At 35.8% G+C, this 25,247-nt stretch overlaps 1 protein-coding gene across 1 annotated transcript in view; it reads right to left on the bottom strand.

The window, feature by feature from the left end:
* Positions 1 to 650: 650 nt before the first annotated feature.
* Positions 651 to 25,247, bottom strand: part of LOC132552943 (titin-like) — a 92,993-nt gene continuing 68,396 nt past the window's right edge. Inside the window, exons 13-16 of the mRNA XM_060217142.1 lie at positions 18,214 to 24,846; positions 15,137 to 15,224; positions 13,926 to 14,069; positions 651 to 6,835 (exon numbers count right to left, since the gene is read on the bottom strand). Of these exons, the coding sequence (XP_060073125.1) occupies positions 5,166 to 6,835; positions 13,926 to 14,069; positions 15,137 to 15,224; positions 18,214 to 24,846 (8,535 nt within the window). The 3' untranslated portion in view covers positions 651 to 5,165. The remainder of the gene's footprint in view (positions 6,836 to 13,925; positions 14,070 to 15,136; positions 15,225 to 18,213; positions 24,847 to 25,247) is intronic.

Genomic DNA, 25,247 nt, shown 5'->3' on the forward strand with positions numbered 1-25,247 from the left:
CCGCAAGCAAACATGGAAGACAAGGACTTGTGAAGCCGTCTAGGAAATGGGAGAGATATTCTTGTATTGCAAGGAATATTTTCTTCGACAGACATGATTTGATGTAAGATATTACTGATGTAATTTTAATATTCATTCACTCCCCTCTGTGCAAACTCGACTTCCGTAAATGGTCTATTACTCAAAGATAGGATATTTAACTAAACATTGACTTTAGTACACCTACTTAAGCTATATCTGATTCTCTGTATTGGCCAATTCGGATTTTTCTCACTCATCTCCGAGATATTCAGATGTTGGTCATCATCACTGATCCCCAGCGATGGTTGTTTGACGCCCCCGAGCTCATGTTAAGAATACATATTAAATATAGAACTAGTTTCGTGAATTACGGGAGGACAGCTAACAGAGTATTAGCATATATGAATAATTTTTCATTTTTGATATAAAGTTCGACAAATATTTAACAGTATAATTGAACACTTGGTGACATGTGCTTTCTCTTTCTCTTGTACAGGCGAAGCTGATCGCAGGTGAAGCCTGATAGAACACTCCATTTATTTCTTCTTTGTTCCAGAAATGGTAACGTGGCACAATTTGAGAAATTGTCTACTTTGAGATTTAAATAAGAAAAGAAAAAAAGTACAAAGTTCTCAAGAAGTTAAGACTAGTTTTATTAATGACGTTTCTACATCTCTACATTGTCACTGAGAAGACACTAATGATGTTACATTATTTATACAATCAATGTATTCACACTCCTTAGTAACAATTTGACGTAAATATACACAGTAAATTGTATAAATATCTAGGAGAAAGAATTACAATTTTAGATCACGTTTACACAAACATGAAAATTATTTCATGTAAAATAAAGCCACAAATTTTATTCTATACTACAAACAAATGTGCATTTTCACCAAGAATTCAACATTTCAACTTGCTTCATCTACTTTAACACGATTGCAAACGAAAAGCATTTTGATAATGAAAGCGTTTTCTTTAAAGTTTTTAACCACCTTTAAAAATTAATTTTGCATACAAAATGTCTAAATTTTCTATTCCTAAACAAAAATTTTAAAAAAAAGTTATATCACATCAAAAACTTCCCAAAGAGGTTAACAAAACATCTTTTACAGACGTAAAAATCGTCATTTTGGATTAATAAAAGACATATAGATGTTGATATGATAGCAATCACTTTTTTTAAGTGTTTCACCCTTACAGAAGCTGGGAAGAAAAACAATATGAAGTACTACCAACCAACTTTCAGAAATAAAATATTCTAAATTCAAGCTCGAATAAAAAAAAATCAGCAAGTGGATTGTTTAGATCATTGACACATGGAAGTATAAAAGTGAGAAAATATAATTATTTGAGAGAATCTTACCATAACAGCAGATGTGATATCACACATTATCACCAAAAACAACCCCACCAGGAGGAAACATTCAGATATGTGTCCCTTTCTTTTACTGGCGTAATCAAATTTTAGCGCATTATAACTCTTTGGCGAATTAGCGCGATAACGAATTTGTTCATCGAATTTGTCCATCGACAAGAACGGCTATATAGACAATATCCAGAACTTAATTAGCGCAATCATATTTCAGCGAGATAGCATCAGAGCAAAATAGTGCTAAAATAAGATTCCTGCTCAGATATGTATATGTAAATGTCAATAAAAAATTCTCAAATAGATACAGATCTTCTATTGTACATAAATATCGAATAATTACATAATCTATATTTTTAAATGAAATTAACATACTGATAGATATATAGATATACATTAATTGATTTAATCAGTTTCTTCCGGTGAGTGCGTGTTGACAGACGTCTGGTTGTGTCCATACCATCTACTGCTAAAATTAAACTTTAGATTGAAAAACATATGATTAATATCATTAAAAGATAAGTTTACTATTTAAACAACAAGCTTGTTATTAATTGCGTCATTTAAACAATTTGGAGAATCCAAAGTAATTTGAAAATTATACAAATATTACAAAGAATTAAACAGAAATTTTATTTTAATTTTACAACTGCACGCATACATTTAGTATAAAATATCTATCTGATTTATCTCCCTTGTTCGTTGTTTGAACTGTATATATTGGGCACATTGTTACACCATCCAATGTCACATATAAACAATCATTTACTCTTTTACTTAATTATCAATGTACTAAACTCATCACTACTAAGTAACGACTTTACGTCAATAATCAACGATATGTTAATGCTTTTCCCTAACTAATGGCTTTGCATTTGTTTTGCACATGTTTTCTTTTCAAATTAATCTTTAATATTGATGAAAATTTAAAAAGGAACAGACTAGATTAAAAAAATCGAGTTATCGTTAATTTTACGATTTAATCAAAATCGGAAGAACGGTATAAGACTGTAAAAAATTTCACATTTATGAAAGACAGATTTGGGGATTTTTCACTTTTTTTTCTCTTTACCAAAAATATCTTCTCAATGGCATATAGATCTCTGAAACGATAATAAAAGTACGTAACTAAATAACAAAACCTATTACCTTTTATATAGATTTTACAAATCTCTACGAATCTAACATAAATTATGCTGGCGAAAATATTGCACAATCCTGAAGTATGGGCGAAAATCATGGTGGAAGACAGATCACTTTGTGAATCCAAGACCTTATGAGGGAGCTGTTGAATGAGGTTGCAACTGTCACACGGTATAAGGAGATGAGACAGGGTCCAAAAGACTTGGTTTATCAAATATATCATTACGACTTAATAACTGACGTTTAATTCAACTTTTGAGTGGATTCTGATCCAAGTAAAGAGAAATACAGACTTGTTTTTTTAAAATGATGTACGCGATTTAAAATCAGAGACATGTAAGATGGTTCGGTGTTTTTGCGACAAAAACAAGAAGTTAAACTTCCTTGCATGTATCCAAATTACATCAACGAGTAAAACTCAAAAGAAATTCTTGATATAAACAGATGAATATATGGCACTAGATTTTCAACTCTAAGATTTAATTATGAAAAAAAATGTTTAAATGAATTTGATTGTGTTGATCGTTCTAATAAAATAATGTAATATGACTCGAATGAAAATGCATGTTGACATATTGATATAATCACGCGGGTAACTGAAATTTATCTAAACTTTAGTAGACGTGAAAAAATGTTTATACTATTCCTTAAATTTCCTCAGCACAAATATTCATGTTTTCAAATATACATTTTTATTAAAGATCATATCAAGCTCTCCCCTTCAGGTCATGACGGCCTTGAAAATTCATCTTCCATCTTTCCTCAATGTCTTTCAATAACTTACATTTTCCGGAATTGTTTCACTATGCTTACGTCAAGATAACTAATTCACCCGTTCTAACTATAGTATGAATATTCTTTCCTATAATTACAAAGCTTTCACTTCTTCTAACTAGTTTTAATCAACTTCTTGAACTGCAATAAAAGCATGCCACTATCTTCTAAATACATTTCTCTCTTATATACAAAGTATTTTTTCACTTTTTTCATATACTGCGAAATCAGTAATGTTCGTGATTATTTTATTTTCGTTGAATTCGCGGTTACTCTTAATCTACAAATTTATATGTCCTTAAGAGATAAACTGATAAAAATTCACACGGATTTTAGTTCTGGTGGATTTTGTGAGCAAGATTTATCCACGAAATCAAGTGCCAGCGGAAATGCACGTTTTAGCAAAAATCACGAAATTTGAGCCCAACGAAAATATACGATTTTACAGCATATTTGTATATAGAATAAATAGACATTAAAACCACTATTGTTTCTATGAATACAAAGCATTAACAACATAATTACTTTCAAACTTACCATTACTGAAAAATCACACACATGTACACAAATTATCAAACTTAAGGCCTGAGAGGATCCAACCAATCAACAGACATCTATTGGATGAACAAACGAGACTAGGAAGTAAGCTAGGATGTGGTAATATAATGTAAGGATATGTTAACAAAATATAAACGAAACGATATGATTAATTATTTCTGTTTCAACAGAAATAACAAACAGGGACTAAAAAGGAATATATTTAATAATGAGTATTTAACAAAGAGAAATCTCTTACGATGTTTAAAGTGTAGATATGCAACATTCCTAGGATGATGTTGCATAATCATACGACATCTTTTAAACATTACCCAGATAATACAATTCATCTCATTGTATAATAACAGAATGGATCTTCAACAACAAATAACGATAGGATGTGTTATATTTATAATACAATGCATATTTCAAAATTATCAAACATTGTATATCGTGAAGTAAAATGGATTTCTATGTGATTGGCTGTAATCAGACTTATAAATAAACTGCAGCTATTTCAAATAACAAAAGAATAATAATTTTTTATATGTAACGACTAAAATCAACTTATATTATCTCATCATATTTCTCAATGTCATATATCAATATTTATTTTAAAACCAGTCTTAAATAATAAAGGTAATGGATGGACGGGATGAGTTTGGGAAACTGCAATGGGACTTGTGTTTGTAATAAAAGTGTTCACATAATGCTACATTATCCATGCAATTAACTGATTGTCTGACAGGATGGTTTCCAGTGGAGGAATTTGCGTAAATAGTCAAATAATGATAGACATATTTATATGGTTAGCATCACAGCACAGAAAGCTATTGCCGTCAGTGTGGATTAGGTAGGTGGCAAGTATTTCTCAAGATACGAAAGGCGAAATACGTAACGGAAAGAACATTCTTATAGTTAGTGAATGGCTGAACGTACGAGTTGTTACCATTTGAGCAAACAGTTCTGACGTATATATAATATTTGTCATTTACGTTAAGCTGATACCTAAAAAGGGAATATCGATATTAGAAAAAAAGTGAGACATCGATTTTGTTATAACAAACTTGCATTAATAATAAAACCAGATATTTTAGACATGGAGAGATATAGTGCTTCCTTACAACACTCGCTGTCCCTTCAGTCTGGTAACACCATGGTATTCTGTAATCAGAAAGTTGTCCGAGTCAAGCTTATGCACTGCCACTCCAAACACATGTTATTCTTTCTCATAATTCTGGGATCCCATTGCACATTTTCTATCATTTATCCAACAGATATATATTATTTTTTGTCTCAAATTCTATGACTATAATCATGACGCCTTTGTCTTGGGCTTTGTCCAATGACCCCGGCGGACATCCACTGTCTCAACAGGAGTAACGGGAACCTCAGCAGCTTCTGTTGTGACCACGACAACCCCTCCGCCTGTGGGCTGTTTTGTGTCCATTGACGACTTACTCCAGTGTCCCTTTTTCGCACTTGGTGGTGGAGGGACGAATGGCTCTTCAGGAACTGTTTTAACTGGTTCTACAACTGCCGGTTCAACTTTGGCAGGTTTGGCTTTGACTGGAACAACTTTAACTGTTTTCGATTTGACAGGTTCGGCTTTCGTTGGCTTTGGTTTGGCTTTAACATCAGACGATTCTGTCGTAGTTGGAGATGGTTTGACTTCAGAGGCAGGTTCAACCTGTGCGGGACTGGGTGTTTGGCTATCGGGTACGGATACCACTACACCACCAGTGGGATGTGAATCTCGCTTTGGAGACTTGGATTTGCTTTTTGTCCAATGACCCTTGCGTATATCAACCTCTGCAGTTGGTGCAGCAACCGTAGGTTCTTTGGATACTACAATCTGTCCAATACGTTCACGTTCGCGACTAGGTGATTTAGATTTGCTCCAGTGTCCCCTACGTACATCGACCTGTACACTACCCACTTCAGGTTCAGGTTTTTCACTTTCCTCCGTCTCCACTGACTCTTTCTTTTTTACGATGACTGGCCCTGATCGAACTGGCGACTTGGACTTACTCCAGTGTGCTTTACGAACTTCTTCTGCAGGTTCAGGCACACTGTCTTCAGTAGGCTGAATAGGTTCTATTTTCTCTAAAGACTTTGTTTTTACAATAACCTCTTTGACCTCTTTAGGTTCTGGTTTCTTACTGACTTCTTTCTTCTCTTCAGGTTCTGGTGTCACAGCTTTTGTAGTGGAACTGGGGACTACATCTGGGACTTCTTGTTTAGGTGTTGTTATAATCACCGGCCCTACAGATCGAGCTGGAGATCTACTCTTACTCCAGTGACCTCGCCGAACCTCAAGTCTGTCATCTGAGGTTGGTGGTGCCGCCATGGTATCATAGCTTGGACTCACAACATCTAACGGTTCCTTTTTCGGGGTTGTGATTATAACAGCACCAGCTCGTGGTGGCGACTTTGACTTGCTCCAGTGACCCTTGCGTACATCTTCGGGAGGAGCACTGTATGTGTCATAGCTCTGTCTGACTTCGTCTAATTGTTCTCCAGATTTTGGTCTACTCCAGTGCCCTTTGCTGATGTCTTGATCCTGTGACGACATGCCCCGTGGTTGTAGGACTGCAGGTTCCTGTTGAAGTACAGGATAACTTGTCTCTCCTGGTTCATGACGTGGTGATACATCTATCCCTCTTTCCATATACTCATTCGAGGTAGACTGTGGCGTAGACTTGCTCCAGTGACTTCGCCCAATCTCCTTCTGTTCAGGAAGCTGACCACTCCTGGTCAAGGAGGAACTCTGACCACTCCCACGGCCGATCGATCCCTCCCTAGATGGACCTTGGGAAGCATTTCGAGTTGATGATCTTGAGTAAGAGCTTTCTCGGGATGTTTCACCACGATCCCTAGACCTCTTCCTTCCTCTCCTGAACAGCTTCTTTAAACTTCCTCCCAAGGATCGAGACTTCTTCAGGCTTGGCGTGTCTTGCTGGGCTCGCACTAGTTCTATATCATCTGTAACAAAGAATAAAAAGTTTTCTTAAAATAACAAGATTGCACAAAAGACACAAAAGTGAACAGCACCTTTTAATTCAAAATAATAATTCAAATTTAGAGTTAAATACAATAGAGCCAAACAATGAATTAAACTGCATCATACAGCTGTTTCGTTCTTCGAGGACTCGACAGTGATGCTAAGGGCCTAAAAGTTGAAGCCTAGGAGGCGACTGAGAAAAGAAAAGTCAATATCTAGCTCGGGAGTTGCACCAGTTCCATAATATAATAATTTTTTTTCATATGTTTGATAATACAATATATATTCTAAAGAAAGATCATTTTGTGAGGATAAAATATATGTAATTATTATGTGCAGTTTCTAGGCATCAACAATTGCAATTAAATATGGTTCAGGAAAATCACACAAGACATCCAGCGACTACTCTACTGTGTCAAGCAACACCAGTAACTCAGATATCACATAAAATCAAAACTTGGTCAGTTTGTTGTGAAGCTAGGTAAAAGAGATAACTATGTGAAACTGTGATTATAGGTACAGCTAACATATCAAACGACGTCAAAACTACTAAAAATCATTAATAAATATAATTTCTAAGGCTGAGGACACTGTGTACAGGTGTATTAGATACAGGGAAGAAACTTATCCTCTGATTATCCTCTAAGGATATTTGTTTCAGGGTAAATTGTATAAGACTGTTTCCTCTAAAAATTTGCCATTAGTCTACGACATGCTGAGTGATTCTGTCACATTTTAATAAGTTTGGCTTAAGTGCGATACCAACGACTGGAGCTGATGGCTATTTCTAGGTTATGAGGAATAAGTTAATACACAGTGGCAATTCAGCAATGTCTACAGCATTCGTGATCGATAGAGTGGTATTTATTTTAACAAATTACCTTCATGAAGAGTTCATGGTCAATTTCACAATCCAATATATAATGTATTTTAACTTTAAGTGGTTGTTTAAGTCTGGATATAAAGACAGAATGTATAAATCTATTGCATACTTGAAACGGTAGTAAGAATGATGGACAAAATCTTTCGTTTTTCTAATGAGTAAGAAAGAAGGACTCGCAAAATCTACCGTGTACGGGAAGAAAAACTACAAAAGATAGATGAAATTTACTGAGTAGAAGAAGAGTAACTACAAAAGACAGAGAAAATCTACAATGTAGCTGATGAGTAACTTCAACAGATAGACAAAATCTACCATGTAGCTGATGAGTGACTACAAAAGATAGACAAAATCTACCAAGTAGCTGATGAGTAACTACAAAAGAGAGACAAAATCTACCAAGTAGCTGATGAGTAACAACAAAAGATAGACAAAATCTACCATGTAGCTGATGAGTAACGACAAAAGAGACAAAATCTACCATGTAGCTGATGAGTAACTACAAAAGAGAGACAAAATCTACCAAGTAGCTGATGAGTAACAACAAAAGAGAGACAAAATCTACCAAGTAGCTGATGAGTAACTTCAACAGATAGACAAAACCTACTGAGTGGAGGAAGAGTATCTATAACAGATAGACAAAATCTACCATGTAGCTGATGAGTAACTACAAAAGAGAGACAAAATCTACCAAGTAGCTGATGAGTAACAACAAAAGATAGACAAAATCTACCATGTAGCTGATGAGTAACAACAAAAGATAGACAAAATCTACCATGTAGCTGATGAGTAACTTCAACAGATAGACAAAATCTACCAAGTAGCTGATGAGTAACGACAAAAGATAGACAAAATCTACCATGCAGCTGATGAGTAACAACAAAAGATAGACAAAATCTACCATGTATCTGATGAGTAACGACAAAAGAGACAAAATCTACCATGTAGCTGATGAGTAACTACAACGGATAGACAAAATCTGCCATGTAGCTGATGAGTAACTACAACAGATAGACAAAATCTGCCATGTAGCTGATGAGTAACTACAAAAGATAGACAAAATCTAACATGTAGCTTATGAGTAACTAAAAAAGATAGACAAAATCTACCATGTAGCTGATGAGTAACTACAACGGATAGACAAAATCTGCCATGTAGCTGATGAGTAACTACAACAGATAGACAAAATCTACCATGTAGCTGATGAGTAACTACAAACAAAAGATAGACAACATTTACTGAGTGGAGGAAGAGTATCTATAACAGACAAAATCTGCCATGTAGCTGATGAGTAACTACAAAAGAGAGACAAAATCTGCCATGTAGCTGATGAGTAACGACAAAAGAGACAAAATCTGCCATGTAGCTGATGAGTAACTACAAAGGATAGACAAAATCTACCATGTATCTGATGAGTAACGACAAAAGATAGACAAACTCTACCATGTAGCTGATGAGTAACGACAAAAGAGACAAAATCTACAGAGTAGCGGAAGAGTAACTAAAAAAGATAGACAAAATCTACCATGTAGCTGATGAGTAACTACAAAAGATAGACAAAATCTACAGAGTAGCGGAAGAGTAACTAAAAAAGATAGACAAAATCTACCATGTAGCTGATGAGTAACTACAAAAGATAGACAAAATCTACCATGTAGCTGATGAGTAACTACAAAAGACAGACAAAATCTACCATGTAGCTGATGAGTAACTACAAAAGATAGACAAAATCTACCATGTAGCTGATGAGTAACTACAAAAGACAGACAAAATCTACCAAGTAGCTGATGAGTAACTACAAAAGATAGACAAAATCTACCATGTAGCTGATGAGTAACTACAAAAGACAGACAAAATCTACCATGTAGCTGATGAGGAACTACAAAAGATAGACAAAATCTACCATGTAGCTGATGAGTAACTACAAAAGACAGACAAAATCTACCAAGTAGCTGATGAGTAACTACAAAAGATAGACAAAATCTACCATGTAGCTGATGAGTAACTACAAAAGACAGACAAAATCTACCATGTAGCTGATGAGTAACTACAAAAGATAGACAAAATCTACCATGTAGCTGATGAGTAACTACAAAAGACAGACAAAATCTACCATGTAGCTGATGAGTAACTACAAAAGACAGACAAAATCTACCATGTAGCTGATGAGTAACTACAAAAGACAGACAAAATCTACCAAGTAGCTGATGAGTAACTACAAAAGATAGACAAAATCTACCATGTAGCTGATGAGTAACTACAAAAGACAGACAAAATCTACCATGTAGCTGATGAGTAACTACAAAAGATAGACAAAATCTACCATGTAGCTGATGAGTAACTACAAAAGACAGACAAAATCTACCAAGTAGCTGATGAGTAACTACAAAAGATAGACAAAATCTACCATGTAGCTGATGAGTAACTACAAAAGACAGACAAAATCTACCATGTAGCTGATGAGTAACTACAAAAGACAGACAAAATCTACAGAGTAGCGGAAGAGTAACTAAAAAAGATAGACAAAATCTACTGAGTAACTTAGAGTGATTAAAGAATATTGTCACAATTTGCTTTATATATGATAGGTCACTAAGAAAGATAGACAAAATCTATAGTATATAACTATAAGAAGCAGCGTAGAAAAAAAATGGCTAAAACTACTGCGTACCTGGATTGTGTAAGGATTCTAGAGGTGTGCATGAAAAACAAGGACAAAAACAGGGTATAAGCATTGTTCACCAACATTAACTCGGGTAGGGATCAATCACCAACACAGGTCAACAAGCGTATCTATTTCCTCATAATTCTTCAAATATTAAAAAATAACTTTTCTTTTACAACTTCCAATATAATTTTTGGTGTTGATTTTCTCACATATTTCTGTAATTAACATATAAGAAATGGACATTTTAGCATAACTTTTTCAATTTTTAATGGGTTTTTTCTGCTCAATGTAAGAGCAGAAGGATTTTTTTTGTCATACAATTAAGCATAAATTCCATCATCCATTATTTCAAATGATTTTGATTATTTCTACCAAATTTCCAAGGATGAAATTTTTTCTCTGAAAATCGGGAATTTGTGTACATTTTTTTCTTTTACTCTTTTTTTTAAATTTGAAAACTGGGACCAAAGAAAACACTAACATGTTAGCATAGTCATTATCCAAACTTACATGAAATAAACCTAGGATATAATAGGAGTTATTGATTAATGCCTTACAGATGGGATCACTCCTTTTGTTTACATTTTTGTATCTTTCAACAATGCATGATAGCAGCCGTAGACAACTTCTGGAAATCAGCCAAAATGTTTATAGATAAAATAGACAAGAGGCCCGAGGGGCTTAACAGACACTTTGTTTCTAAAAAGGCTGCTGTTGTTTTCATGGTTATAGAAAGCATCTCCGTCTTGGTGACTTAAAATGTAAAATATAATTAGATGAAGACAGTTTTCAAGGGACATGAAATATATCATAATAAGGATTCTGAATTTAATAGGCTGTACCCAAAATTATCAACATACAACCTACCTGATGTTTACTGTCTCTGATCTCATAAATAAATACACAATAAAAAAAATATGTATACATTTTAAAATGATCGACTATTTTTTCCATTACAACACATATTTCACTCTAGTTCTTAAACACGCCAAATGTTGACATGGCAACAGAGATAATTTTTTTTTTTTATTTATTTACCTAATTTCCTCCTACTTTACAACACATAAACAATTATAACTAACAACAACAAAAGACAACATTTATATACCAGGTAAACAAAGTCACAATGTCAAGGGCAGACAACTCTGATTGTAAACAAATTAAGCCATGATATAACAGAATAGGGCATTTCTCCATAGTTACTATAGTACTTAATGGTGGTATGGCTATCATCATTATAGTATTTTGACATCAAATGTGAAATCCTGAACATTTTCAGTAATAGATTCTGAGTGTTTTTAAATATTCCTACAAAACAAGAGGCCTGTTGGGCCTGTAGTGCTCACCTTGACATTTCAGCTTTAACTTTTAAAACTTTTTATTCATGACTCTGTTGTTACATTGTTCTAAAAGAAATATCAAAACTTCAAGTTAAATTTCAACAAAATACCTTCATCAAACAGAAAATGATTTTGTCATTCACTTCTGCGTGGTAGATCTGGAATCCCATGAGATGCATGCGCATTGTTAAACTCTTATTTCTAATTCCCCAGAGGGATCTGTCTCTCTGCCCCACCCATCCCCTGTGCACACAGAATCTATGGAGTCTTTCCTAATGAGGAAGCAGCACAAGTACACAAGTATTCAAAAACCTGTGTTCCAGGAATCTTCAGACAATACTGGATAAAAACTCATTTTCCAAATAACAAAAATAAAGATTTATAAAAAAAAAATGTGAATTTTTTTCCCTTTTAGGACCTGCCTGTCAAGCCTCAGGGGGAGGGTCAGACCTGTCTTTTACACAAAATTAAGTTACCTTCCCTTATTTATGCTCCACACCAAATTTGGTCAAAATATGCTGAGCTGTTCCAGACAAGTGTTTTAAAGACAACGGATACCACAGTATGGCCTTGGTCCTTCAGATCCGATGAACTAAAAACTATAATCTATTAAGATCATCCATCACAACAAGAGTATTTGTAGCTATTGATTTCATGGCTACTTTTTCACATTTAAAAAAAAATTCATGCAATTTCAGCAGTCCTGTTTGTAAAAAGAATCTCCGTACAGAATGAATTTATATATTTCAGATCATGGCATAATGCATGAAAACTTTTAATTTAACTTTAGATTTATGCACACTCATTCAATTGCAAAATAGATATGAAAATACATGAACTGATGTGTTGATGAAACCAAATTCTGACTAAAAACTGATGTAATAAAGATAAAATAGGTAAAAAAATTATTATATAAAATATAAAGGCAGGTTTAAAGAGAGCCATTGAAACACAGGAAATCAAACCAGGTGTTTCGTAAATATTCAAATGTACTAGTTTTGCTTCTGATGTATTTTTAATTGATATTTACCAACAACAAATGAGGCAGGTCCGGTAAACTGGAAAATACCTTAAAACCAGCTCTAAGTTTGTAGGTAACAATATTTAACCCCTTAAAAAATACACCTTCAGTTTGAACTAGGAATTAACACACACAAAAAAAGCTGAAAAATCATTCAATAACTTTCTAAAAATTTGGAAATATATCTTATCACTACAAGCAGCAGCACTTAGTTGTGGCTGAAGTTGGGTATGTAAATTGATAATAGCTACTCAGCAGTATTAGTAACAGTTACCTCCCTTGAGAAAAGTTATTTTGAATTAATGGCAAAAAAAAAAAAAAAAAAAAAATCAAGCTAAAAAAAAAAACAATGATGAAAAAAAAACAACAACAACAAATTATAATATAATAGTTATCTAAATTATGAAAATGATTATATTATTCAGATGATGGTTATCAAATGCAAAATGATAAAAATAAATGAAAGCACGATCTGAAACTATAAAATGGTTGGTACAATAACAAGGGCACTAGAAGGTATACCAAACTTGGGGACAAGCTTCCACTACATCATATGCAGGGTAAACAATTATCTCCATCAGTATTATCATTTACCATTGAATATTCATGAGGTTATTATCATAGATTTTATGATGAATATTCATAAGCTTATCAGCATAAATTTATCAATGAATATTCATAAGCTTAATGCCGTTAACCATTGAACATTCATAAACTTATTACCATTTACATTTGAAATTTGAATAGTTATAATATTTTAATGTCAATACGAAAGAACTTTAAAAATCAAAGTCAAAATATCTTTCAAAATTTTTGTCATGGATTTACAAATAATCAATTTCATATTCTAATTTAATATTTACAATGTTTATTTAACTAAATTTAATTTCAATAATGATAATTTCTATTTTTGTCTTCATTGTAGACCGTGTTTCTACATTACATGGAAAGATCTACTTTAAAACAAACACTGAAATTTATTATCAAGTTCAAAATTATTAACTGTGACAATGTTTTCTCACAAAATTATTTGTGAAAATTTGAACACAGTGAAAAAAAATTGTTTATACATATATTTCACTGATAATACTGACAGATTTACTAAGTAAGGGAGGCAACCAGGCAGAAACTCCACTAATACCCGAGCATGATTAAAATTAACCTTTAGACTGAGCCTGCCCATAGGACTGGCCTGGTGGCTGGAGGTGCGAGTCGTCACGGCTACGCTCCGCACTTTTAGATCGCTTTTTAGAACGAGAAAATCTCTTCTTAATTGTACGGGCTAAGGAGGAGCCTTTCTTTTTCTCTGTAATGTTAGATCACACACATCATAGTATACAACTCATTGTTGAAAAATTCTCATAATGTACACGTTCACAAATGAAGGTGACTTTCTGAAAAACATCCCTGTACAGCCGCTTATGACAGGAGATTTTCTATCTGTACTTCTACGTTTGTACTAGAAAGTATTTTCTTATAGAGCTTAAACATTTCAGATCAAAATATCAAAAATTTTGACTAATTACAACTTGTACTACAATGCTAAATTTCTATCATAAATTTGAAAAAATCTCTTAATGACAGAACATGTTATCAAACAGAAGAATGTTCTCCTAGAAATAAGAAAATTTTATCTTTCATATTTATTTATAATTTTTTTTTTTTTTTTGTTCTAGCTGTACAGAGGTTGCTACATCACTGAAAATACCAAACTGATCATAATAAACCAGCCTTCATAAATATATCAAAAAGCAAATGAAAAGCCAGTGCTAAATCAAATTATATGATATTTACAGCCTGATACAAGACACAAAAGCTGCAGTATATAGCATTGCTCTATATGAACCATTTTTTTTATTTTGCTAACAGCCAACATTAAAACTTCACTGTTGACAGTTTTAAAAATGTTAATTAAGATATACCACAGTAAGCAGAGCTGCGTCAAATTAAAACGGGCAAAAACCGTGTCGACAGTCAAGTCATAATGGAAAGAGATGGGGTTTCCATGGTAATATGAGAAACTATCTTAACACAACCTCCATCTGACTTACATCCAACCACAGCTAATTTTCTCTGATACACAAACAAGATTGGAGGGTACTCTCCTAGCTGTACAACATTTTCTATTGTTCGGCAATAAGCCCAGACAGCTACGACCATTTCGACTGATTTAAAATTCAGCAGTGAGCTAATAAGTGATACCAGACCTAAAACAACTGTGTATACCTACATTCTGATATCACAGACACCAGAGCTAAGTCAACATGAAAATTATTGATCAGCCAACAGAAGTAAATCTAAAGTTACACAAGAACAAATTTCTTAACTGATCATAATTCTGAGGATGAGAATTTAACTTAAGGGGGGACATACCTTTTTCATCCTGGCCAGATGGAGGAGGGTCCATCTTGACAGTAGGGATGTCACTATTTGCCTCCTCTGTTGGAGAGCTCTGTGTTGTCTGTTGGTAAAAAAAAAGGAAAATAGTCAATAAGGCATACAGCTATACATTTGACTTATTGGTTGATGAATAATTAGGATAAGTCTTTAGATTCTTAAGTGATGCTATTGTAACTAAGCTCACAAATTCACATCAATACAGCTAAACTTAAAACAAATCCTTGATACCGTGTCAATTCCCAAATAATTTTATCATGTTAAAATAATTTTGATAAAAACATCAGAATCTTCAATAAATGCATATTATTTAAAACCGTTACCAAGGTTTCCACTGGATAAAAATATATTGCAATAAATTTTGAGTAAAAATTAAAACTTTTAAAAAGAAATTACATTACATTACATGCAATGATTTACAATATACATACTATCTCTATACTGTAGGTTTGATGGGTTATATAAGGTTATAACACTGATATTCCTGAGACAGAAATACACAAATACCAGAACAAAATGATTGAAGTCTAGAAAAATTTAAATGCATATTTTTTAAAATTTCAGATGCATATCTTTAAAAAAAAAAAAGTGAAAATACAAAATGTACATGTATGAAACGTGCAAAACAGAAAAATTCTAATAATTTTCGAAATTTTTTCAGAAAATAAAATAACTACTATCATACAATAAATATTGATGTAGTTAACACATTCAATGATTGAGAGAACTTGCGATGAAAGGAGAAAAAAAACTAAATAAATAAAAATAATAAATAAAAGTAAAAAAAAAAAAACCAGATACAAACACTTGTTACCATTAAACAGACAGAATTTCATCAGTCACCTCTTGCGACATTTACCTGTAAATTTTATAAAGTATTTTCTTAGGATAAATACGGTATTTAATATCTAACAACTAGAGGTGACTGATGGAATCCAGTTGTATACAACACCTGGTTACCTTTATAGTCGGTATTTTTCTATTAACAGGTTCCTGTTGGCATGCAATAAAACATTATAGAATACCAACATGGCAAACAGAACATCATTCTAGAATGGACAATCCAGGAAAAAATCACTATGCAATGATTATTAACAAATATTAAAAAGCTAAAAAAAAAAATATATAAAATTTGTGATTGTGCTATTTCAAGACAATTTGATGATACTTGTGTTAGATAGTATTAAAAAATGTGCAAAAATTTGAAAAAATAAAAGTGTAATCTATATTATGAATGTATTCTAGAAACCTTCTGTAATATGTAACTTATTTGTTTTAAATGTTTGGAATAAATTCAAATTATTTGGGAGACAACATTTATCAACAGCTAGGCATATTATAGATCTATTAGTATTCTGTTGAAATTTTATTATTAATACAATTTTTCAAAAAATTACTTATTTTAATAATTGACTATAATTTTCCTAAAATAAGCCCACAAGTATAACACATAACCTTAGACTCAAATTTAGGGGAGATCTCATGACAGGGTATTGAAATAGAAGCTTGTGTTGCCAATTTTTGTCAACAGCAATAGCTGAACAGTTATGACGAAGTGTATTGCCATGGAATCATAATGACTCATAAATTAAATATTATATCATCATTTTATATCGTATTTTATTTTTAGAGATGAAAAAGGACTCCATAAATACACCAGCATTTGCTAGCGATATGATGATGTGTTCATGATCACCAGACATTATAAAAACTTTGTCTAGTGAACTATAAACCCACAACCCTGAGCAAATTATCTTTAGATATGTTTTATTTGTCTTAATCACATCTTATCAAATAGATATTTAAGTATATCTTAAAGAAATGTTATTTATAATGAATTCAGTGCTCTTTAGGTTAGAATTCCTGTTTGACAAAATATTTAATTTTGAAATTTAGATAAAAAATTTATTTTAAGAAAAATTAAAACAAAAAAGTAAAAAAAATCACAACTAATTTAAAACTTCCTGTCAGAATGTCATTCAACTTACTAAAAAGTTAGATAGACATTTTTTTCCAGAAAAAAATCAAACTTAAAAATTAGTTTACTTTAAAAAAAGATTCTGAATTTTGAAATAATTTAATCAGTTTTTCATACACTAGCAAAACCATAAATATTTCTAGTTGTAAACACAGGAACACTTCATCTACAGGAGTTTAAAATGGAGAGAACTGAGAAATCAAAAAGCACAGGAAACCATTGGATAAAATGTGGACAACAGGAACAAGACTGGAAAAGTGAAGTTGGATGTATCCATTTGCTTGTTTCCATGGAGTAATGGTATCAAATCAAGGATCTGGGACAGTCAAACATCATTCACAGCAAAAAGGAAAAAAAGAAATCTCAAACAGCAGGCCATCTTTCTCTCAACAGCAAGAAAGAAGAAAGAAATCTCAAACAGCAGGTCAACCTGGTCTCAACAGGAAGATTTCAGCAGATATTACAACCAACCAGACAAGAAATTTGAACACAAGGCAGTGGTACCAAGTCAGACAGAAGCTTTTAAAGCAGAAGAAATCAGCACAGTCCAACAGAAGACATGTTTCGGAAATCAGAAAGGGGTTTGGACAGTAGATGAGAGTACTCCTAGAAAGTCTAGTTAGTTAGCAAAGCAGCAAGGCAGCGATATTTATGGGGAATGCAATCGTAACAAAATTTCAATAAGTGTGAAATGGACCATTGTAAATAAAAATAGCTGCTGTTATCACCATATATAACATCACTAAAATACAACATTGTTGGCAATTTGCCAGGAGTTCTTGTCTATTCCGAAGTCTAAGAAAATACCACTGAGCTATTCCAGTAATAATCATGGGGTTTAATCTAATGCTTAAACTAGACTTTTAGGCACAGCTTGCCGTCTCAAATACCAAAACAAAATATACAATTTCTCCTACATTGCTTTATGTTAGTTGTGATTTTTAAAAATAATTTCTTATAAAATTCTGACGATATATCCCTCAACCCAATCTAAAGAACCCCTAGGAGTACTCTCCATGGGCCTTACAAACGTGAACGTCATATCCCATAATGCCTTTAACCTGCAATGCCCTACCTTACGCTGCTTTTCAGCAGATGAGGAGCTCCGAGGCAGAGAGCCAGCCCGTTTTGGAGTACTCACATCTTTGGAGGATTTTGAGGGACGTGGGAGAGTGTTGTAATCAGTTTTGGGACGATACACACGACCGGGCACGGGGACATCATCAGTATCTGGAAGGGTTTCTGGGGGAAGCTGGATATCCTCAACATTAGATTTTGGGTTTTCTGCGGATTCAGGTTGGTATGGATTTCCAGCACTTTCAGGCAAAGGATGTGGGTTTTGGGGAAGATTTTCTACAGTTTGTGGACGTAGGACAAAACCAGCACGCTGGACCTGTACATTTTCTGTTTGGGGTAGAGGGTTAGTTTGTTGTGAACGAATGACGAAACCTGGTTTGTAAACACTTTGGACATTTTCTGGCAAAGGTTGCTGGGTAATTTGAACGCTATCGGTCGCTGGTGAATGCACAGACTCATCAGTTGGTTGAATGCTTGGGGAACTCTCTGGGAGAGAAGCTGGTGTTTGGACGGTCAACGACTCTGGATTCGTGACCATCATATCATCTGTAGTCGCTGTCACCCAGTCATCCACCCTTTTCTGATTTGCCTTGGTATTATCATCCTCTATGTCACTGCTGACTTGCTTGTATACTCTCAAGGGACGTGTTAGAGAACCATACCTTTCTGGGGAGTTTGCTCTTTTCTGACCTGACATTAGATCAGACACCATTTCTTTTGGAGGACCAGTAATCTCTGTACTTTCAACCTGAACAACAATTGTTTTCGGCTTATTGTCAAAAGTTTGCTCGCTTGGTTTGATACCTACATGTGTTACAGCAGCAGCCACCTTCACTTCCTTTGATTTTGATCCTGTTGGTAAACTCTCATCCTGAATTTCTTCACTATCAATAGGTAAAATTGCTAAAGGGGCTTCATGCGAATGGACTGGTTCATTATTCTTAATATGCCCAGAAGCCTCGAAAAGTTCTTTTTTTTTAGCCTGCTCTGCCAAATAATTTTGTCTCCGAAGCATTGCGCGTGTTACAGGAGAGTCAACATCTGGGGTTTCATCTGGTGCGGGGATGGACACTTCTGTTGATGTTGCTGAATCTGCAGCAGGGAGAGTCAAGGTTACCTCCGCTTCCGGCTGTGTTTCAGTTGTTATTGAAGTATCAGGTTGTGTTTCTTCCAGAGTCAGATTTGCTGATAGATCAAAACTCCCAACAGCTGTTATCTCTTCATGTGTGACTACATCAGGCTCTGCAGATTTCTCTGATGTGTCTTCTTCATCCATCTTGATTGATTTCTCATCAGTCAATGGTTCATCTATAGTAGCTGACAAGTCTTCAACAACATCATATTTTGTAAGTGGAGAAGAAGGTGTGGAAGATTCCAGATCTGTGGTCACAAACACATTTAATTTGAGACCCTCTGCAGGTTGAGAACTTGTGTCTTCCACTGTGAAAGCTCCAGCTGCAAGTTCAGACACATCGACAGGCTCACTAACAAATTGCCCAGTCATAATAACTTCTTGCCCTTCAATCTCTGATGGAGAATATCCAGATACTTCTTTCATCAGATCATCTACAGCCGACATTTCTTCTGATATGGGATCAGACATACCAACCACATCAACAGAAACAGCAGATGCTCCTAACACTGGTTCCTCTTCAGTTTCTGCAGAATGAGCAGGAAGGTCTTGAATGATATCAGAAACTGATGAGATAGAAGCCAGTTTCTCCCTGGTGGCTAAAGAGAATTCCAGGGCAGTTTCTTCTTTAACCTGGGGATCAACAAGCTGTAAAGCAGTTTCTTCAGCAGAAACTTCCAATGTGACTGTAGGTGTTTCCAACTCGAGACCATCTTCATTCTCAGGTGTAGGAGTCAAAGACTCCACAGGACTACCTTCTATATCCTCTACTGACATCTCCTGTGAACTGCCACTTGCCATCGAAACATCAGTTGCATGACAAGTAACAGTCGAAGGTGCCTCATCTGCGAAGTCCTTCTCTGTTGTAGACTGATCAACAGCATCTGTTGTTGAATCTTTCATTTCCATAGGAATCTCTGCTGACGCAAGAACAGGACTTTTTGAAATGTCCTCTGCAAGGGAGGACATGTCAGATGCAATCTGCTCCATCTCTTGCAACAGAGGAGTTGACACCAGATCCAACTGAAGTGACTTATTAGTCGCCAATTCATCAGATGTTTTAACTGTCTTCATGTCTTCTGACTCCAATTGGCCATCACTGGTGGGAAGTTCTGTCTTACCATGTGCTTCCTCCACCAATCCTGCTTCAGATTGGTCCACTGGTTCTGCTGCTGTTGTAGCTTCAACTGCTTTTCCCTCTTTAGGTTCTGTTACCACTGGTTCAATGTCCAAATCTGCTAGTTCCTCTATAGGAAATTTAGCTAACTGTTCAGTTTCTTCTTCCAGGTCTTCTGTCGTCTCCTCTATAAGATAATCTGTTGGAATATTTCCTGGTAGATCATCATATTCTGAAAGATTATCCTCGACTTCGTCAGTGAGTAAAACTTTATCTTCTGTTGAAATTTCTCCTTGAGTCATTACTTTAAAATCCGCAGATTCTTCTGATGCCTCAAAAGATGTTGCCTGTTCTAGAGATGTGTATACAGCTGCTGGTTCTTCAACCTCTACAACAGGCATAGAACTTGCACCATCAGTTTCTCCAGATACCAATGTAGAGACAGTGGAACCCTCAACAGACAATGAAGCCTCTTCAGGCATTGTCTCCGACAACACTGTCTCTGTCTTAGAGACTTTCTGTGCTGCCAGTAATCTCTGATCTGGCATTGAAGGACAGGAAGAAACCGACTCTTCAACAGCTATTTCTTCAGATGGTTTTACTTCACTTAAAACAAGTTCACTCTCAGTTGTGGTTTTTATAACAAGATCGTCTGCTGGTAACTTTGTTTCCTTTGGCAGCGTCTCAGATAGAACTGTTTCCTGTGCAGGGACAGTTTGAGGTGCCAGTAATCTTTCAGTCGGTAAAGAAGAACATGGTGTAGTTGTTTCTTCTGCTGTAACTTGTTCAGATGGTTCAACCTCCGTTAGTATGGTATCACCATCTGGCTTTACTGTTTCGGACTCATATTGATCTGTTGAATCACTTTGCGTGGTATCATCGGCAGACAGTATTGTTTCCATCGGCATAGTTTCAGATAACACTGCCTCTGATGAGGGTATCTTTTCAGCGGCTAATACTCTCTCTGTTGGTAACAAAGGGCAGGGTGTGGTAACCTCCTCCACTACTAATTCTTTTGACTGTTCAACTTTTGTAATAACAAAGTCCTCTGAACTAGCACATTGTGTTTGCGCAATAAGTTCAGGTTCGGTTTGCTCTTTTTGAGCAGATTTCGTATGGATCACTGATTCAGGAAGTATCTCGGATGTAACAGCTGAATGCTGTGCTTCAGCGTCAGCAGATAACAATTCTGGCTCCGAGGACAGTTCAAGGTCACCTGATGGTTCAGGTGTGACGACCTTAGCTGTGACTGGCTCATGTTGTACAGTTTCAGATTCACATTCTTTAACCTGTTCAGTATCAATTTCTTTTACTTGTTCAGGTGCAGCCTCAGTTTCTTTTACCAACTCAGGTTCTTTTACCAGTTCAAGGTCACCTGATGGTTCAGGTGTGATGACCTTAGTTGTGACTGGCTCATGTTCTATAGTTTCAGATTCACATTCTTTAACCTGTTCAGTATCAATTTCTTTTACTTGTTCAGATGCAGCCTCAGTTTCTTTTTCCAACTCAGGTTCTTTTACCAGTTCAAGGTCACCTGATGGTTCAGGTGTGATGACCTTAGTTGTGACTGGCTCATGTTCTATATTTTCAGATTCACATTCTTTAACCTGTTCAGTATCAATTTCTTTTACTTGTTCAGATGCAGCCTCAGTTTCTTTTACCAACTCAGGTTCTTTTACCAGTTCAAGGTCACCTGATGGTTCAGGTGTGATGACCTTAGTTGTGACTGGCTCATGTTCTATAGTTTCAGATTCACATTCTTTAACCTGTTCAGTATCAATTTCTTGTACTTGTTCAGGTGCAGCCTCAGTTTCTTTTACCAACTCAGGTTCTTTTACCAGTTCAAGGTCACCTGATGGTTCAGGTGTGATGACCTTAGTTGTGACTGGCTCATGTTCTATAGTTTCAGATTCACATTCTTTAACCTGTTCAGTATCAATTTCTTTTACTTGTTCAGATGCAGCCTCAGTTTCTTTTACCAACTCAGGTTCTTTTACCAGGTCAGTCTCCATTATTTCAGATGGATCAGCTTCAACTGGTCCTTCTGATTGCTTGGGTGTGAGTTTGACCTCTTCCTGACCCTCTGGCTTGAACACCTTTGATTCAACTGCAGCATACTGTGCTGCCTCTGAATCTTCTTCTGTTTGTTCCATCGTCACGCTAGTTTCACATGTCTCAGGCGTTAAGTCAGTAGAGAACTCTAGAGGTTCCGAAGTCTCATCATCAACCTGCTTAGATTTGAAATAATGTGCAGATTCGCCTTCAGTTAAGTCTTCAGTTGATGAATGAGAGATGTACTCATCATCATGAAATGATGAGCAGGAACTGTCATCCCCGTAAGGGGAAGGCGACCGTGAATGAGTTACTATCTCAACACATGTAGAATCAGGAGCAACTTCTTGACACGTTTCTTGTTGTTCTGTTTCTATGGGAGATAGCATTTCTTCTGTTACTTTGACTTGTTGAGGATCAGAGTCAGATTCAGGAAAAGTGTCAGATTTAATGTCTTGGGTAGATTCGATTTCAGTTCCAGCATCCAAAGCAGACACTGGTTTAATACTGTCTTCAACGATTGTGTCAATAACCTCAAATTTCTTCCCCTCTTCACTACCTTTGTCAGGAATGAGGACAGGGGGAGCATCTCCAGTGGCTACCTCCTCCCCAATATCTTTGTCAGGAATGAGGACAGAGGAAATCTCTTTAGCGGCTACCTCCTCCACAATATCTTCGTCAGGAGTGAGGACAGGGGGAGCATCTTCAGTGGCTAAATCCTGTCCAATATCTTTGTCAGGAATGAGGACACGGGGAGCCTCTTCAGTGTCTACCTTCTCCCCAATATCTTTATCAGGAATGAGGACAGAGGGAGCCTGATCGACAGCTACCTCCTCCACAATATCTTTGTCAGGAATGAGGACAGGGGGAGCCTCTTCAGTGGCTACCTCCTCCCCAATATCTTTGTCAGGAATGAGGACAGGGGGAGCCTCTTCAGTGGCTACCTCCTCCACAATATCTTTGTCAGGAGTGAGGACAGAGGGAGCCTCATAGACAGCTACCTCCTCCACAATATCTTTGTCAGGAATGAGGACAGAGGGAGCCTCGTCGACATCTACATTCTGTTCAATTTCTTTGACAGGAGTGAGGACAGGGGGAGCATCTTCAGTGGCTACCTCCTGTCCAATATCTTTGTCAGGAATGAGGACAGAGGGAGCCTCATCGACGGCTACCTTCTCCATAATATCTTTGTCAGGAGTGAGGACAGGAGGAGCTTCTTCAGTGGCTACCTCCTCCACAATATCTTTGTCAGGAATGAGGACAGGGGGAGCCTCTTTAGTGGCTACCTCCTCCACAATATCTTTGTCAGGAATGAGGACAGGGGGAACCTCTTTAGTGGCTACCTCCTCAACAATATCTTTGTCAGGAGTGAGGACAGGGGGAGCTTCTTCAGTGGCTACCTCCTGTCCAATTTCTTTGTCAGGAATGAGGACAGGGGGAGCCTCATCGACAGCTACCTTCTCCACAATATCTTTGTCAGGAGTGAGGACAGGGGGAGCTTCTTCAGTGGCAACTTCCTCCACAATATCTTTGTCAGGAGTGAGGACAGGGGGAGCTTCTTCAGTGGCAACTTCCTCCACAATATCTTTGTCAGGAGTGAGGACAGGGGGAGCTTCTTCAGTGGCTACCTCCTGTCCAATTTCTTTGTCAGGAACGAGGACAGGGGGAGCCTCATCGACAGCTACCTTCTCCACAATATCTTTGTCAGGAATGAGGACAGGGGGAGCCTCTTTAGTGGCTACCTCCTCCACAATATCTTTGTCAGGAATGAGGACAGAGGGAGCCTCAAATGCTTTCCCTTCATCAATGTCTGAGGAATATGCCACGGGAATTTCAGCTGAATCATCAAGGCCAGATTTAACTTCTGTGTCAGAAAGGATAGGATGACTAGAATCCAGCTCAGATTCTGTTGGTTCAACATCAGCTTCTCCAAGAGAATACGAAACTTCAAAGACGACATTTTCGTCCAGTAAGTCAATCGTTGGAATAGGTTCTGGTAACATTTCTGCAATTTTATGTTCAGACTCTATAATAGGACTTGGAGATTTTTTTTTATCAGGGAAGGTTTTCACCTCTGCAGGAGGATGCATTCCAATAGGAGTGAATTTGGGGAAAGAGGATTCGAGCAAAGTTTCTGGTTTAGAAGAGCATTCAGATATAGGAGGTGATGAAGACAGGACAGCATGAGAAGGAAGATTTGAGCTTTGCTGTAATAGTTCTACCACAGGTTCAGAAGAGACTGTAGTTTCTTGTACTGGGGACGGTTCGTCCTGTGGGGCAGTGACCACACTTGATGGTGCTGTTACCTCTTCCGATGGCTCGGCAGAAGCCTAGCAGACAGACAGTACTCATAGAATATAGTGATATAATACAAAGTCAAAACTTATTTTTTTCAGATTATGAAGAATATTAGTATTCAACAAGAAGGAGATTTCAAAGATGAAATACCAGTAATAATATTGAACAGGCTGAAATTTCACACACAAGTGAGTTTCAATATCTCTAAAGTTTGGTACAAAAGACACAAATCAAACAACACTGTTTAATGCTAAGAACAAATCTGAATTAGATACAGTAGAAGCAAACAATCAATTAAACTATACCAAACAAATTGGTTATTCTTTATTTAATCAGGAAAGAAGTCTTTGTGTAATCCTGCTTATTCAATAATAATCTAGATAAATCACATCCTCTTTATAGAGACCATATTTCAATATTTTGACCTAAAGGG

The sequence above is a fragment of the Ylistrum balloti genome, unplaced genomic scaffold (assembly GCF_031769215.1).
Source record: "Ylistrum balloti isolate Yb309-2 unplaced genomic scaffold, AGI_CSIRO_Ybal_v1 Utg370288, whole genome shotgun sequence".
Taxonomy (NCBI): Eukaryota; Metazoa; Mollusca; class Bivalvia; order Pectinida; family Pectinidae; genus Ylistrum; species Ylistrum balloti.